Here is a 12,227-nt window from a genome sequence, read left to right on the forward strand (position 1 = left end):
ATAAGGAAAAAAGCTCACACATATGTAGTGACAGACTTGGCAATTGGTTAAGAAAACATGAGATAGAGTTGCATTGTGACAGAGAACAAACTCTTGGAAGCACCTCTCTGTTCTCAAGGGGCCATGGCAAGCATGCTGAACCTACCACCCACCCAGCCTCCTCTGCAGGAGATTCAGCTGTCAGCAAGTGCAGCCCAGCTCCGCAAATGCTCCCCCCAGCAGACAAGAGCACGTGTTTCATCAGTTCATAACATTCCCAAGATCGTTATTCCAGTTATAATTATCCTCTATCAGCACCACACAAATCAAGTCTGAAGGGTGCTTTTAAACTTCCATGGTTGCAGTTAAAGCCAGAGAGACGACTGAGCGGTCTCCCTGAAACCTCAAGCGTAGACACTACCATGTCAAAGATCCATACCCAGGCTGGAGGCATACAGGACATGGTCCCTCTTCTTCTTCACCTTCCTCTCCCTGCCTCCCTTTCCCCTTTGATTCAAGTTACTTCTACATAGCAAAAGCAGAATAGTGGGATTGATGGTTTGCAACTGCTGTGTTTTTGATGACTTGTCTTTACCGATCCTGTGCTGTGAACGACACTGGGAGTGAACTTCTCTGATCATTACTAATTAAACTATTTCATAATTATTCTGGAATTAGTTAGGTGTTCCCATCCTCACTATTGCAGTTACACTGTTTTGAGGGAGGCAAACAAAGGTAGGAAGGTAGAAGGGTCAGGAAGAAAATGTTTTCTGTTTAAAAAAATGTTGTGCTTTTAAAAACATTATTCTGAGTGCACCACACACTCGACTGTGATATAAAACGGTGGGTGACAATATAAATTATGTAGCATTATGTAGTGTCAACCCACAGAGTAGCTAGGCACCACAATACATTTCCATGGACCAGTTTGGGAACCACTGATGCATGGGTACAGGATCTTAAGTATAAAAACCTTTAAAAAAATGCCAGAGGAGAATATTAGAGCCAAGAAGTTACTGGGAGGAAAAATAAAAAGGGAGGGGACCACACTTCCTTTTGTATAATGTACATTATGTTATACAGAAAATGGGGGAAGGAGAGTGACAGATGCCTCTTTAAGACCTAGGTTTCAGTTGCTGACAAGTTTGCAGGGGTTTTCAAAACTTGAGTGGACAAAGACCTGAACAACTTGCCCTGAATTCAGTGTTGACCCTATTTTATATAAGAAGCTAGATTAGAGACCTCCTAAAGTCCCTTCCCACATGAAGGATTTCTAAGATCCATCAAGGAGACAAATGACACTAGAGAAAATCCAAACTAAGCAATCTGCTATTCAAACAGTCAATAGAAGGCATATTTGTACTGCAGTTATTGAAAGGAAAAAAATCAAATAAGAGCAGACACATATGCAGCTGAATATGACACACAAGGGGAAGCTATATTTGAAAAATTCAAGACTTTATTTTAAACAATGATGTTTTTTAATTTTTACAAAATGTTCCAGACTGTAAAATACATCAACATTTTTCTAAGCTATGAGTTTCTTTTAATTATGTAACCATTTCCTCTTGTTCAAGTTTGAGGTAGAGATACATACATTTCAAATCAGTTTTTTAAAAACACTTCGGCCCTTCCCACTATATTTCAAACACAAAAGCAATGCACAAGAACACAATGTCTGTTTTTCCATTATTAATTGCTCAGATAAAGTGGAAATCATGTCATAGCCTGTAAAAGTTGGCCTGTTAATTCTGTGAAAAAACCATGACAAGATCAGAGTTGATATCATGAAGGGACATCCTCTAAGGCAGTATTTCCAGAAGGAGATTCCTCTATCCCAGAAGCAGGGCTATCAGGCAGAGGAATAGAAGCATCTATTTCCAAGGTGTGCTGCTTCTCCAGATCACAATTCATGTCAGAATTTCCTTCACCACTCACCTCTCCCTCTGACTCTTCAGTCAATTTTTCTTGGGTCTGGCCTGACTCCTCAGAATCATCCTTTTCACGCATAAAACTGCAAATCATATTAGGCCTGCTGTAGGAAAAATCTCTGTCCTTGATCTGTAACCACTCCACTCCACCTGATGCAAAGAAGGAAAACTTGTATTAGTGACAAAAGGAGTTAAGAGTTAGCAACAGTTTTTTCTTAGCTAAGTTCACTGTTATTAAGGCTGAGCCTGACCAACATACAAGTAAAAGAACCGCTTAGGACAAAAGGATGTCTTTCAAGAATTTGAACCAACACTAATTTTTGTTGCAAGCCTTGTGTGGGGCTTAAACCACTCATCTTCCTTGTAAACAAGGCTACAAATAACAGGAAGATATTTGGTAAAGAAAGGCCATCTTAAAATGAAGAGAAACTTGACTGTTGATGAATTAACAACACATGCACAGGCTAAACCAACTTCTCCAAGATATATAGCTACAGGTTCTTATCCAGATACTGGAGGCATTGTGCAAGGTTCCTTATGTCACCAGCTCCATCTCTAAAGAGCAGTCATGAGGGAGATAAAATTATTATGAAAGTAATGAAAAGCATGATACAAAACTATGCTATCATGAGTGCTGTGTTCTGCTCAACCCACACTGTAAAACTAGAAAAGGGAAACAAGAATTGGTGAGTCAAGTTAGCTATACAGGGAAAGGGAAGCCAAGTAACCAACAACTACAAAAATCATAAGACAATTGCAACAAAAGACAGAGACTAGAATTCTACTCAAAGGAGATAGCTGTTTATAAGGCTGGCCTGGGAAAACAAGTAGGGACTGACTTATCTCCTAATTCTGATGACAAAATAAGTAACACACACTCATTGAAAGCACCAGATCACATATTTGTAACAACCACAAAAGCAAACAAACAATCAGGAACACCCACAGTAAAGTTGCACTTTTTCCAAACAGAAATGTGATTTGAAAACTGTCATAAAAATGGAAGAAGTCAAAAGTATAAACAGGTTCAAAAAGCAAGTAAAAATGACAGAGCGTTTATGGACTAAAGACACAGTAGTCCAAATGAGAACTTTTGTCAGGGTACTGATGAACTGCTGAATACCAGAAGGATAGCAAAAAAAAAATTACTCATGTGTATGTCCCCTCCTACTACTTCTTATACACCCATTTATACCAGATCAGGAAGGACATCGACCTGTTGGGGCGAGTCTAGAGGCAGGCCACCAAGGTGATTAGAGGGATGGAGCACCTCTCATACAAGGAAAGGCTGAGAGAATTGGGATTGTTCAGCCTGGAAAAGAGAAGGCTTAAGTGACCTAATTGTGGCCTTCCAGTATCTAAAGGGAGCCTACAATAAATATGGAGAAGGACTATTTACAAGGGCATGTAGTGATAGGACAAGGGTGAATGGCTTTAAACTGAAAGAGGGTGGGTTTAGATTAGACATTAGGAAGAAATTCTTTACTGTGAGGGTGGTGAGGCACCGGAACATGTTGCCTAGTGCAGTTGTGGATGCCCCATCCCTGGAAACGTTTAAGGCCAGGTTGGATGGGGTTCTGAGCTATCTGGTCTAGTGGAAAGGGTCCCTGCCCATGGCAGGAGGATTGGAACTAGATGGTGCCTTTGAACTCAGGCCATTCTATGATTCTATGATTTACTACTGCCCACAGTTAGAAATACAATACAGGAATATAACCACATTTGTTCTGATCCAGTATGGGAGTTCCTGTTGTATTTAAGTGTCTGACACCACCCTTAGACTCTTAAAATAACTGAAACATAATTCAAAATACTGAGAAAATATTTTACAAATGCAATAAAGAGAACAGAATGTTTCTTCACCTAAATTTTAGAACATCTGGCAATATAAGGAATGACATTAGAATTAGTGCAAGAATTTGAATCATTCCTTGAAACTCAGGTGTATCAAGCTCTTGGAACAGACCTTAAATAGAACTGGGATTCACCTCCCACTTCAATTTTTATGCATTACATGTTGTCAATTCACAAGAGGTGGTAGTTACTCTGCATGCACAACATTAAACTTCTATTAGGGTTCAGAAACAAAAACGTTTTTCAGCAAGTATCATCATTATTGCTGTTCCAGAACAAAAAAGGCCTTTTTATTAAGCAAAATATTCTCTAGTCTATTGTACTTTTAAAATAATAGTTTGTTTAATAGTTAAATATATGGAGAGAAGAAATGGTACATGGTGCTGATAAGAAGGCTTATGTTTGGTTAGATTGTAGATGACATTTCATTTTATATCCCCTATGACCAATGTCCAGCTGACTGCTCAGATTTAATGTAAAATGGCTACATATTCTTAAAATATGACTCAGTAACGCTGACTTGAGCGAAAAAAGCAATTAAAAGCAATAGGATACTGCTAATGAATACTACTATATAAAGTAGGATACTCAATATTTCACTATGTAAAAGTACTGACTTTTGTACAAAAAAGTACCACTAAAATAAAAAACAAAAATATGAGCACTGAGTTCTGCCTACACAATGAAAATCAATATGAATGGTCTTCTAGGTATGTTGTTGCAAGTTAAACTCATTTGCATTTAACTGTAAATTCAGAAAGTACAATTCAGTTCTAGTACATACAACATGGAACTTCTTACTACTATTTTCAACAGTTACAGAGACTCAAAAATGAATTAGAAAAATTGATGAAAGTAGGAAAAAACAAAATCAACAAAGAACTACTAAACAACATCTCCAATTTCAAAACTTTTAGATGACAGAAAAACATACCAGGGTACATCAGCACGTGTTTGCCCTGCTCTTAAACTCTTTTGTAGGAGTCTCCTACTAGCTGTTTCTGGAGGCAGCACTGGTCAGAAGGAGTATCTCTCTCCTCTTTCCATGTGTGTTTAGTACTTTTGCATTGAAATATACATATTTGCTGCCTAAAGAAGAAAGCTCCTTTAACTTTCTACATGCTCTTGAATCAAACACTTAATGAAGGCTGACATTCCCAAGCATATGTCATCCATGTCTGTATGCATAAAGGCACTAACCAACATTCTCTTCTCCTTCCTTCTTTTCTGTCAGAAGGGTCCGTGTCATGTTCAACTTCTTCACTGTGTGACACTTGTATTTCAGCTGTACTTTTTGGTTGCCTTCCGCATCTACTAAGAAGAGAGGAGAAAAAACAATACCCAGACCCCAATCATTATAGTGAATTCCACTATCAACTGAAATAAGTATTTTTAACCTCCCCAGCTACCACAGTGAACAGGACATTAAATCACAACAATTACCGTGCTCTGTGTTTTCTTCAAAAACCACACAGGTTCCCAACGTATCTACGTAAATCAAAGTGAGAAAGTTTTAGAGACCAACTTATATCAGCTGCAGATAGTGTACCCACTGGCCCAACTCCGGGAATGTTCTGATTTCCAGCCCCTCCCACAGGCACTAGTAAGCACACCGCCAACTCAGGAACAGACAGGAGTATCACAGGAGGATCCCAGACCATTTCTCCCAGGCCACCGTTGTCACCGTAAGGCAAATGAGAGAACTACAGATTGTACAACACGTCAGTCCTGCTTACACAGAAGACAATAGGCAATTACTTTAAGGTGTTTTATGTCCCATATGTCTGTCTGCTAACACACTAGCTGGTGCACCCTGGAGTCAGCTTCCAGGCCTACTTCCCAGGAAGTCACAGATGCACGGTTAATTTAGCAGTGAACTCAGACTGCTGCTGCTCTGTATGGTGTTATACAACCACCCAGAACTTCAGCATCTCAGAGGACCAATTGCAGGATAATTAACTAATGTTAAAAAAGCTCTCTGGGTCACATGAAAAAGGAGAGATTGTATTCATCGTAATTTTTCCTACCTTCATATTCTCCTGCAAATACATATCTGTCCACTTGTAAAATGGGCTTCTCTGTCTCTATTCCCTACAAAAAGAGGGACAAAATTGCACAGTTGTCAAGTCTCTATTAGCCCAGGCAAATTTCTCGCTATACAATCAGAGAAGGCAGACATAGCAGAATCCAGATTACATCAATTCCTCGTAAAGATAATTGGACCAAAACTCCAAACCATAAGGTAAAAAGAACAAAATAAGTAAATGCAAGACAAAGTTTCTTTTGTTATTAGAAGAAAGGAATGGATTCCAGTCTGTAAAGCTTTCTCAAACTGCCAGGTTCACATGAAGAGAAGTACATCTTTAAAACAGGATTTATGGAAGTGGACAAGAGATTTCTGCAGAGGATATGATTTTACAGAAGCTAGCAGACTTGCGAAAAACCATGCAATTAAATTAATATTTATTAGTTTTCAAAAAAATGTAATAAAAGTAGTTTTAGTCATTACAATTGACCCTGAGGTCTTCTGCAATGTTAAACATCTGGGATGGGGGGAGAAGGAGTTTTCTTTGTTTTTGTAGGAGGCTTAGTTAAGCAGTGATAACAACTGCTATAAAGGGTTCAGCCAATCTTACTGTAGAATCAGTGCACTGTTAATAAAATGTAATGACATTTTTTCAGACTATCATCAAACATGTCACTTTAACTATATTAAATACAAAAATATACCAGATAATACCCTTCTAGTAATCATAGCAAAACTCAGTATAGAACTGTCATAGGAAATGCTCTAGTATGTTAAAATAAATTTAGATCAAACTGCAGCCAATGGTCTATTTAAGTTACAGTTTATTTAAGTTACTGTTTATTTCCTCTAGGAAATTAATGTAACCTCCATTTCAAATTAACAAAAATGTATGTTTGCACGAAAAAGATGTTATTTTCCAAGCTCCAATTTATACCAGTTCTAGAAACTTTCAAAAGCCTTTGGAAAATACACAAGGTGAAGAAATCCAGCATAAACCATTGCATCAGCACAAGAAGTGCAATTGCTGGGTCACAGAAGCTTCTGTGATTTCTGTGTCTATATCGTGAAGGAGTTGGAAAGTGTTGTTATTGCATTTTTTTAAACAAGGAGTGGGAGGGTAAGGCAGTACTTCTATCAGCTCATTCCCTTCCTCTACAGCACAGGTTTTCCAAATACATGAGCCAGGATCCCCTTATATATCTCTTATATATATATGATAATATAATGTATTATCTCTTAATATGATTTATAATTATAGATTGATAGAAACCAATGTCTGAACAGACTACACTAATTAAGGCAAAATGGCTTTGAAAAGTACCTTGTGAACATCAGAATTATTCAGGACATGAAGATAAGCAGATGCTAAAAGTTTTGAAGATGAGGCACTATATGGTAAATTCCATAAAATACAGCATATCACACAGGATAATTACAAGAGAATCTCAAAGCACAACATTTAAAAGAATCCCATTAACACTACTGAAGCATATGCCATTTCAGCCACCAGTAATGAAACACGTGTGTAATACATTTCAAGAGAATTAGGGCAGATCCAGGAAGTAAATCTGCTTATAAAAGCATATCCATCCAAAGATGGATCATTTATGAATTTTGATTGTTTCTACATTTGAGACATTTAAAATTGACTTTACCACCCCACATATATTCTGATCAGTGGCACACTCAGATGTTCTCTTCCGTCTTTTCTGTCTGTAATAAAGGTCTACTTTCAGAAAGGATTTGCAAATCAATAGTACTAGTACTATCTAGACAGCTCTCATAGTCTACATAGGGTTTGAAGGGCAAATAGCATCTGTCCCATACAGAGAAAGTGATTAAACAACTCAAAAGGAAAAGGACAGGTAAACCAGATTCTTATAAGAACCTCACAGTGAAGCAAACAACATTCAAAACTGTTTACCAAATGCTTAATAACCAGTTATCCTTTACAAAACTTGAACTGGCCAGGCAGTCTCTGCAAAAAAACACATTATAAATACAGTGCAAATCAGAAAGATTTTGACTTTACCTGTCAGATGTATTTAAGTGATTTGAAGAAGGGTGCTTAACAATATATATTTTTTAATGAAAATCACATTTTTAATGTGAAATACACAATTTTTAAAAAATAACTTAGAGCTTGAAATCGGAGCGGATACTGGTACTAACTTATACATACCTCTGAAAAAGTTTCCTTATATTTACACAATACTATATTCAAAAACCTTATGCTGTTTCTGAAATAGAGCCCACAACATCCAGCCAAGTACAGCACACGTAATTCTCTATCAAAGATTTGATATAAATGTTATTAATGTCAAGAAGTTTAGAAGCAGTGTCAGTCCCTTGTTCACATCTATAATGACTTACCCCTTTCCTATTGTGCTGTAATCACTCACCAAAATCTTGCATTTGTTTTCACATTTTTCTAAGAAGTCTGAATCAATAATTCCTGATAGTTCCACCATGACCAGCTGCTCCTACAAGATAAGTTTATAATGTACACCTGTAACAGATATCTGAATTCAGGGGGGAAAAAAAAAAGCCCCCCAAAACACAACCCAAACCAAACAGAACAGCATACAAAGACCCAGACCTTCAGAATAAACAGACCCCAAATGGGAGTTATTCGACAGTTCATCAAGAGACAGACAGCTCTTGTAATACCCAGGGAAATGTAGCGATCCATCAGACACCCGTTTCACACATGAATTTCCTGGCCTTTTCTTCCTAGGTAGGAATGGAGCTCTTTTCTCCACCCTTGAAAAATGAGCATCAATATGGTGATTTATGAATTATAACAATATGACCAGTTGCATATTCCAAACTAATTTTTTTTCCTAAAGCCTTAGTGCATACCTAAATATGACATCACAGGGGAGGTCAAGCAATGTGTTAACTGAAATAGTTCCTTTTTATAACATATTGTTCTGAAATTAATTCCTATATGCAATTCCTTACAATTTTGAGTAAGCAAAATGCAAAAACAAAGGAAAAAAAAGTCTGCCTTGAAAAAATATTCAAGGAAAACAAGAGCTTTTAAGAGTCACCATCTACTACACATGCATAAATATACATAATAATAGAAGAGTAAGTTTGTATTTTAGGATTTTGTTGGAGTGAGTCCAGAAGAGGGCCACCAAGATGATTAGAAGGTTAGAACACCTATCCTACAAGGAAAGGCTGAGTTGGGATTGTTCTGCATGGGGAACAGAAAGCTCTAGGCACACCTTACAGCAACTTCCAGTACCTAAAGGGAACTACAAGCTGGAGAGGGACATTTTACAAGGGCATGTAATGATAGGACAAGGGTGACTGGCTTTAAACTGAAAGAGGGTGGGTTTAGATTAGATATTAGGAAGAAATTCTTTGTTGTGAGGGCGATGAGGCACTGGAACATGCTGCCCAGTGCAGCTGTGGATGCCCCATCCCCGGAAGCGTTCAAGGCCAGGTTGGATGGGGTTCTGAGCAATCTGGCCTAGGGGGTGGCATCCCTGCACGTCGGGGGGGGGTTGGAACTAGATGATCTGTAAGGTCCCTTCCAACCCAAACCGTTCTATGATTTTATGAGGTCAGGAAGCAAGTGAAACTGGAAGATCTCTTTCTGACAGCGCCCTTTTCCAGAAAATCTGCAGCAGAACCGCCAGAACCACGCAGCTCTGGCGACGGCACCGCTGCAGGGGCAGAAAAACCCGCCGGACCCAGGGAAAAGCGCTCGCTCTGTGCCCGGCCCCGCCGCCAGCCCGGGCACAGCCACACCGGGCCCCGTTACTGCCTGCCCTGCCGAGCGGGCGGAGAGGGGGCGGGCCGGGAAGGGCCAGGCGGGGGCCACGGGCGAGACACGCCCCGCGGGGGGCCGGCCCCTTCCCCTAAGGCTGGGGGGACGTCGGCGTGCACCAACCTCCACCTCGTCTTCCTCCGCTTCATCGCTCCTCTCGCCCTCGCTCCCCGTGCCCGCCGCCGCCGCCGCCATATCACCAGCGCCCGCCCGAGCCCCGCCCGCGCCTCAGCGCACACCACGTGGTGCCGGTGCCGCCATCTTAGAGCGGGAGCGGCCCCGCCTCGCCCCTACAGCGCGCCTGGGCGGGCTGTGCCACGGCCGGCGCTCCCTTGGTGGGACACAGCCCCGACCCTGCGCTGAGTATTTAAAAAAAAAAAAATAAAAAAAATTTACTGTTTGGCTCTCCCAAATGCTGTGCAGGTTTTTCTCGAATCTCAGAAGTGGTACTGGAAAATGGAGATTCCTAAAATATCTTCCATCATCCTCCGTTTGTTTTGTTTGTTTGTTTGTTTGTTTTGAGAAAGGGCTGTCAGATACATCTTGACACAAGTAAGGCACTGCTTCCGGTACAGACCATTGGTTTAGAAAGGTTTTATCACATAATTAAATAATAAAATACACAGTTCATTTCAGTGGGTTATGTCCTTTGCCTGATGCTTTCTGGTGATCCTGTCCGGTTTAAATACACCCCCTGCCTGATTTCCATCTGCCGTGGGTTTCTGAGATATCTTCTTGACTTGTGTGTTTGTAAGTACAGGACGCTGTTGTCCACAAAAATCAGATTTGTTACTTGTTGTGCAATAAGCCAGTAATTACACACTCGAGAGAGACACTGATTATTTAATTCAGAGTCACACATGCCTGGGTGTTTGGTGGTATTCCACAAATCAAGTACACCAACTAACAAAACCTTTTGCTATTCATACACTTGAGCAAACAAAGGAATTAGTGTTCATTGGCTGCAAGTTACATAGTACTCCTATTAATTAGTATTCTGTCTTCTGTTGGTTAATGATTCTCTCGTTTCTCATGCTAATTAGTCCCATGCTCAGGCTTTCTCTTCTGAGTCAGTGGGTTTCTTGGGTCAGTGGCCCATGAGTTGGTGGTCATGATCTCCTCCTGCTGGAATTACCTTTCACCCAGTTGGAGCTGATTTCAGCACAATTGCTGAGTTGGCTTTACTAGTTTCTTCCTGGAGGATTCTGTCAAATGTCCTTGTGGCCTGTAAATTCTGTATTCTCTGTGTCCACTATCAGTATATTGGTATATCCTTCTTCCCAAGTTTTGGTAACTCCCCTCTAGGTCCGAGATCATTGAAGCATGTCAAGCCCTAAATCTTAACAAGGCAATTTACCAACAAGTAATTTGTTTTTCTAACACATGAACATCACTTAGAGCTTGTTAGCTGCTCTCTGTTTCATGGATTAAATCTCACTTCTTGTTGGTTAGGCTTGAAACTATACAAAGATCAAACATTAAAGAACATCCTTCCTCAAGAAAATTTTATATATTCCCATAATTTTGCACTCCATAGTCCTCAGTCTCATACTGGTTTTGTAATGTAATTCTTCCCTGTTTTCCTTCCATATGCTATGTTTTCTGATTTTGTACCAAAAGTGTCTTGCTACTTGTTGTGTCAAAGTCATCTATTAAAATGTTAAATAAAAACTGATCACAAGGGAGTTCACTGTAAATTTTTCTCTGGCCTCTACTTATCTTCCATAAGATAAACATAAATGTCAGTAAGTGTTTAACTGTGTGCAGGTAGGTGTGATTTAATGCATTTCTGCTTTTCCTAGAAAAATCACTGATCTTATATCAAATAAGTTTGGTAGGATTGTTCTTTGGGAAGCCAGCATTAGGCTTCATCTAATTTTCTGTTAAGCTTCACATTTTTAATTATTTTTTTGTAGAGCTTGCTTTAGAATATTACATACTAATGTGGTAAAACCAGCCTATAAATTTGGATTAGTTCTAAATACAGGAAAATATTCTGGGGCATGTTACTTCTTCACCAGGCAAATTGCAAAGCCTTGAATTTTGACTGCAGGGGATAATAGCTGTGGAACAGATGTTTGATATACTGCTAATGTTAATTATCAGATATTTTAAAATAATATTTGTATAATTTGGTTAGTATGGGCCACTGTATTTGGGAATTGTAGAAGATAACAAAAATAATTTTTTGAGTATCTGATTTCATGTTCTGCCACTAGAAGGACATAGATAAATAAAATTATGAATAGCTTGTTCAGAATTTCTAACAGAGGTTTTTAATGTGCGTCTAACTTTTAAAGTTGTATTTAAATGTTGGTAACTTTAGCTAGTTGTACTCATGCTGTACAATATGAGTACATGTGAGTAAACCCAACCTTTCAACAATTCTTAACTACTGTTTTCTATTTGTTAAACATTATTCTTGGCAGTTACATTTTTGCACCAGGTCTTTCTGTTTAGATAAAATTTTTGTTGTTTTAAAACAAAGTTCTACCTCAATAAAGCAGAATAAACTCCTTATTCTGAATATATTTTTTAATTAATTGTCATAACTGACAGTGCTTCTGTAATGTTACATTTAATGTCATTGTTCTCTTTTTATAGCTGAGAGGAGGTTAAGTTTCATAGTTAAAACTATTCAAAGCCCTTACAG

The 12,227-nt window shown here is 39.0% G+C and overlaps 1 protein-coding gene across 3 annotated transcripts; it reads right to left on the minus strand.

The window, feature by feature from the left end:
• Positions 1–1,420: 1,420 nt before the first annotated feature.
• Positions 1,421–9,818, minus strand: GTF3C6 (general transcription factor IIIC subunit 6). Of its 3 annotated transcripts, none has more exons than XM_064649755.1 (6): positions 9,698–9,818; positions 8,196–8,276; positions 5,792–5,855; positions 5,208–5,252; positions 4,965–5,078; positions 1,421–2,060 (listed from the first exon to the last, which is right to left on the minus strand). In XM_064649755.1, exons 1-6 carry the CDS (start codon positions 9,767–9,769, stop codon positions 1,765–1,767), a joined length of 672 nt encoding a protein of 223 aa, XP_064505825.1. In that variant the 5' UTR covers positions 9,770–9,818; the 3' UTR covers positions 1,421–1,764. The 3 variants fall into 3 exon arrangements, with proteins under 3 accessions (XP_064505825.1, XP_064505826.1, XP_064505827.1); XM_064649756.1 differs by having other exon boundaries at positions 4,965–5,075; positions 9,698–9,817; XM_064649757.1 differs by lacking the exon at positions 9,698–9,818 and adding an exon at positions 8,464–8,485.
• Between the last annotated feature and the right edge of the window lie 2,409 nt (positions 9,819–12,227).

Source organism: Pseudopipra pipra, chromosome 3 (genome assembly GCF_036250125.1).
Source record: "Pseudopipra pipra isolate bDixPip1 chromosome 3, bDixPip1.hap1, whole genome shotgun sequence".
Taxonomy (NCBI): domain Eukaryota; kingdom Metazoa; phylum Chordata; class Aves; order Passeriformes; family Pipridae; genus Pseudopipra; species Pseudopipra pipra.

Coding starts and splice junctions, on each gene's coding strand:
- GTF3C6 (XM_064649755.1), bottom strand. CDS start 9,769: ATGGCGGCGGCGGCGGCGGGCACGGGGAGCGAGGGCGAGAGGAGCGAT. Junction 5,856..8,195: donor AAAACAAATGCAAGATTTTG/GTGAGTGATTAC, acceptor CTCTTTTTGTAG/GGAATAGAGACAGAGAAGCC. Junction 5,079..5,207: donor TGAAGAAAACACAGAGCACG/GTAATTGTTGTG, acceptor CTCTCTTCTTAG/TAGATGCGGAAGGCAACCAA.